A 5,661-nucleotide genomic window follows, 5' to 3' on the forward strand; every position below is an offset into this window, starting at 1 on the left:
ATAAATAGCATACACAGTTGGACAACGGCATTACCATCAGGGTGAGATCACTTCCAGGAAAACACTGAAACACAGCAATGGGAATAACATCTGGCCTTTCAACAGTTGCATTTGATTTAGACTTGGACATTGTACATGGAATAGATGCTCTATTTATTAATGACTTCAGTTTCCATGCAACTCACTCATCTTAACTCAAAAAAGCAAGAGCTCTGCAGCCTATTCGTTAAAAGTAGTATGTTTAGGGTATGGGTGTAATTATGAAGCCAAGTCAAGTGAATAAACTTGCCTGTTTCTCTCTGGTTGATTCAATCCGCCCCCCCCCCCCCCCCCGCCAATCCCTCCTCCCATACTATGCCAAAGGAATATAGGCAAAGAGGAGTCCTTGGGAGTAAAGTCTGTCTTTGTATATGTTGATGTTAGTCTGGGTCTGGGGGAAAAAATCCATTAAATAAGATCAAAATCCCTCTTTATTTGCATATCTATGTAACATTTTTATCTCCCCTGTGTAGCAAAATAGAATCCTCCCCCTCCTTTTACTTTATTTTATTTTTTTCTGGGTACATGGCCAAGCGAAATAAAGACTCCATTCTCAAATTTTTTGTTGAGCTAGGTGTGAAAGTAACTAAGTTCTGGCCAATGAAACATAAGCAGAAACAGCACCTGCAAATTCTAGAAAGGGTTTTTTAAAGGGAGGCTGTGAATCCCCCTTCCTTTTTTCTCTTTCCTGTGATTGGGATGTGTTTCAATTGCTAGAAATTTCAGCAGTCATTTGGACAGGGGGTAGCCTTAGATACAGAAGATGTATGCATAGTGGAACAAGATAGAAAGAGCCTGTGTCTCTGACACCATGGAGGGTCTTATAAGTTCTAGAAAGGAAACCTGCAGACTATTATGTGAAACACTATGCCAACAGTAATGTGCATAAAATGAAAATGTACAGTTCAATGATTTATTGAAAAGGAAAGCTCCATGCAACTACCATTTGGCCAATGTTTTACAATATTCCATATGCATCTTTTAAATTTTTGGTATGCAATGTAGAAAATTTGTCCATTCTGTCAGTTTTCTAATCATGTTGTTTATATTTTCTTTATCTCTACCGGATTTTTGTTTATTTATTCTGTCCATTGTCGAAACAGTTGTGTAACCATTTCTCATTCTGATCGCACATTTCTGTTTCTCTTAGTGTTGGAAACTTGATTCGTGCGTTTATATTTCGAGGCTCTTTTATTAGACTCATGTAATTTTAGAATAGTTCCATGATCCTCTGAGTTGAATAATTTAATTTTTTGTAATGTCACTATCTCTGATAAAGCAGTCTGCCTGAAAGTACTTTATCTTTGGATATTAATCTAGTAATTTCCCTGTTATCTTTTTCAGTCCTTTATCTGCAATCTTCTTGTATCTCTGTGTTTTAGGTATATCTCTTGTAAGTGGTATATATTTGAGTTTTGTATTATTTACTTACTTATTTTTGAGACAGGGTGTGAGTCTTTCACCTAGGCTGGAGTTCAGCGGCACAATCTCAGCTGACCTCCCGGGCTCAAGTGTTCCTCCCACCTCAGCCTCCTGAGCACTGGGACTAAAGGTATGCACCACCATGACTGGCTAATTTTTGTATGTTTTATTGAGATGAGGTTTCACCGTGTTGCCCAGGCTGGCCTCGAACTCCAAATTTAAGCCATCTGCTTGCCTCGGCCTCCCAAAGTGTTGGGATTATAGGTGTGAGCTACTGTGCTTGGCCTAGAGTTTTGTATTTTTTTTTTTTTTTTTTTTTAATAAATCGAGCCATATAATCTTGGTCTCCTAAATAGAACATTGCTATGGTTTGAATGTGTTTGTCAAAACTCATGTATTGGAAACTTAATCCCTAATACAAGTGTTGGGACATGGGGTCTAACAGAAGGCAGAGCCCTCATGAATGGATGAATTCTGCTATACAAAGGGCTTGCAGAAGTGGGTTTGTACTCTTCTGCCATGTGAGAGCATGCCCTTGTTCAAGTTGCTATCTTGGAAGCAAAAACTGGGCCCTCATCAAACAACTCAACCTGCTGGCACCTTAATCTTGGACTTTCCAGCCTCCAGAACTATGAGAAATAAATTTCTATTCTTCATAAATCACTTCATCTTTGATATTATATTATAGCAGCACAAAACTGGCTAAGACACATGTAGACTGTTTTAGTCAGCCTGAAGATGCATTCATCCCTATCCAGAATTTGGTTTGAATGTTGAGACAGATAACACCATACACACACACCAAGAAGGTGTCAGAAGGTTTACTGCTTACATAATTAAGGCTGTCTGGAGGTCAGTCTTGGAGGATCAGTTAGCATCTCAATCACTTAAGCTTTGATCTGTAAACCAGCATCATTGACATAATCTCAAAACATTTTTTTTTTCCCTCCCTCAGGTTTATTTGTACAAATAGCACAGGAGGACCCCAGCCCCATGCAGATGGCAGCCCCGGGGGGTCGCACCCGTCCTTCGGTCCTCACGTTGGCAGAGATATCTACTCTGAAGCCTTTGTAGGGGCCTGGGCACCTTTGGGAGACTGAGCTGGAACTGAAGCTGGAGCTGCAGCCCGGGCCTTGTTTTGATCCTTGGCCTTGGCCTTGGCCTTTGGCCGGCAGAGCCTGAGCCCCTTGGCAATGCGAGCACGAGCGCGCTTCCCAAGCTTGGGGTGGGCCATGTAGGCAAGTCGATCGAGCTTTCGGCTGACACCCCCCTTTGGGATCTTGGGCTTAACCTCCTTGGGCTTTACGAGGGCCGTGATGGCCTCGGCACGTGCACTCACGGCCTTGGCGTTGTTGGCCTGCGTCTTCTTTAGGCCCCTCTTGTTGTGCTTCTTGGCAAAGCGCATGTTCCTCAGGAACTTGGGGTCCACCCCCTTAAGAGATTCGTATCTTTGTGATCGGGGTTTCTTGATACCATTTCTGTGCCATTTTCGGGACTGGTTGTGTGTGGTGTGGTTCTTGGACTTGGCCATGTCTGCACCTAAGCCGCGCTTCCTGAAGCGCCCAAGCCTCAAAACATTTTTAAAAATATGATTTTAATTTTATAATAGACTAGCTTTAGATTTACAGAAAAGTTGCAAAGATAGCTAGATACATTTTTATTAACTGAAGTCCATACTTTACTAGTATTTCCTGAGTTCTTAACTAGTGTCCTCTTTCTGTGGCGCAGCTTTTTTGAAATGCAAAATCTTGGGCTCCACCACAGACTCAGTGCTATTTTAATAAGACCCTCAAATGATTTTAAAGACATTGAAGTTTGAGAAGTGTTGGTTAGCAAAAGAAAAATTTTCAGAAGGAGGCATAGAGAGAAAAAAAGAATGAAGAACATGGAAGAAAACATAAAGAAGCCAAGTGTAGACAATGAAACTTAGGTCTTACAAGAGTGTAGCTGGAGTCCCCAAAGGGGATTAGAGAGAGAATAGATGGGTAGCAACACTTTAAGAGATAACGGCAGTGAACTTTTCAAAACTAATAAGAGATACCAAAGCACAGATTCTAAAGCTGTAGGAACCCTAAAGAGAAATAAGAGGAATTCCACACGTAGGCACATAAGAAGATCTGTTAAAAACCAGAGACAAAAGCAAGCAAACAAAAATTATAAGTGCAGCCAAAGTTAAGTAAAAACAGACTAAAAGGAGCCACTATCAGGCTGACAGCCATCTTCAAAATAGAAATAATGGGAGCCAAAATGTATTGGAATTTTATCTCCAGAATACTGAAAAAATATAACTGCTAATCTAGAATTCTATACCTACAAATCAATGTTTTTAAGAAGTGGTGACATGATACATTTCAGAAAAACAAAAAATGAGAGAATTTTTTTCCAGAAGTCTTACACTAAAGGAAATATTGAATAGCATCTTTCTAGGGGAAGGAAAGATTCAAATGGTTTGGAGGTGGGTTTCTGGAGATGCAGAAAGAAGCAAAGAATGATGAAAATTGAATATATGTGGGTGAATCTAAATGATTTGCAACTACATAAAATAAAAACAATGTATGGTGGTGTTTAAAAGATATAAATGTTAAAATACAAATAATAGCAGAGAATTATATGTAAGTGTTATATAAAATCATTGCATTATCCAATATGAAAAAAAACACCAATTAATATTGGATTTTTGATAGGGCATAATGCACACCATAATCTCTAGGATGCATATTAAAGGACTGACTTGAAAATCGTATAAAACTCCCAATTAATAGAGGGGTAAGTTGAATATAGAAATATCAAAAAGAGGGCAGGAATAGAGGGACAAGGGAATATAAAATAGGCAAGAAAAATAGAAAGCACCAGATAAGATGGCAAATTTAAATGAAAATATGTCATTCCTTACATTAAGCAAATTATTCTATTTAATAAAGAATTTTACTCCACTTTCTGATGTTTGCTAACAGTTTTTGAGTCTCGCCCTTCCCTTTTCCCTTCCTTCCCCACACCTGGGAATGCTGATAAGAAAACCTGCTTTGGCACCAATGGGAGATTCAAATGACACAAGTCCTCACCCCATATCAATCCCTCAGCCACAGCCTCCTTTTCTGCTCTCTCAAGCCATTTTGAACCTTCTTGGGAAGACTAATTCTCTCTTCCGTTATGTCTAATCTACTGTTAAACAGATCCACTAAGTTCTTAATTTCAGTTACTGTATTTTTAATTTCCGAAATTTTCATTTGATTCTGTTTTGGGGTGGAGCAGGGGGTAGGGTCTCGCTCTGTTGCCCAGGCTGGAGTGCAGTGACAGGATCATAGCTCACTGCAGCCTCCAATTCCTGGGCTCAAGCAATCCTCCCACCTCAACCAAGTCACCACGCCTGGCTAATTTTTGTACTTTTTGAAGAGGCAGGGTTTCACTATGTTTCCCTGGCTGCTCTCCAACTCCTGGGCTCAAGGAGTTGTGCTCTAATCAAAGCCTCCTAAGTAGCTATGATGACAGGTGCATGCCACTATGCCTGACTAATTAAAAAAAATTGTAGAGACAGAGTCTCACTGTCTTGCCGAGCCAGGCTGGCTGCAAACTTCTGACCTCAAGCAATCTTCCAGCCTCGGCCTTCAAAGTGCTGGGATTACAGGCATGAGCCACCATGCCTTTCTGATTTGTTTTCATAATTTTTAGATCTCTGATAAAACTCTTTAAGCTTGCCTTTTAATAGCATAGTTATTTTAAAGTCAGTGTGGTGGCTCTAGCCTCTGAAGTTCTTGTGGGTCTGTTTCTTTTCTCTAGTTTGTCTTATTTTTTTCTCAGGTTGCCTTGTCTTTCAGCAGCCCTGGTTATTTTCAATCTTGTGGGGACATTATATTTACAAAATGTTTGTAGAAAGAGAAGACTCATAGGAAGTTATAATTCCAGAGAGGATTGTGTTTCCTTTTGCCAGACTCCTAAGCCTTGCAGCAAGCCAGAATGAGCTCAAAAGAACTTCAGAGATAGAGATGACCGAACGCTGGGCTGTGGTCCCTTCAAAGGCCTACCTGGTTCTGTCTCCCCTACTGCTGGGGTGTAGCCCTTCAATGCCTCACCCCAAAGCAAGGGACTCACCTCTATTCTCTTCCAACTGGCAAGCCCTGGATTCTACCAGTTGAGCCCTAAACTATAAGAACTGTGTTCAGATTTTAAGTCTAAGCCATGGGTTGGATCAGTTCCACTAGA

At 40.4% G+C, this 5,661-nt stretch overlaps 1 protein-coding gene across 1 annotated transcript; it reads right to left on the reverse strand.

The window, feature by feature from the left end:
• Positions 1-2,408: 2,408 nt before the first annotated feature.
• Positions 2,409-3,022, reverse strand: LOC120363652 (large ribosomal subunit protein eL29-like). Its single transcript, XM_039468473.2, has one exon. It carries the CDS (start codon positions 2,990-2,992, stop codon positions 2,516-2,518), a length of 477 nt encoding a protein of 158 aa, XP_039324407.1. The 5' UTR covers positions 2,993-3,022; the 3' UTR covers positions 2,409-2,515.
• Positions 3,023-5,661: the final 2,639 nt, after the last annotated feature.

Source organism: Saimiri boliviensis, chromosome 1 (assembly GCF_048565385.1).
Source record: "Saimiri boliviensis isolate mSaiBol1 chromosome 1, mSaiBol1.pri, whole genome shotgun sequence".
Taxonomy (NCBI): domain Eukaryota; kingdom Metazoa; phylum Chordata; class Mammalia; order Primates; family Cebidae; genus Saimiri; species Saimiri boliviensis.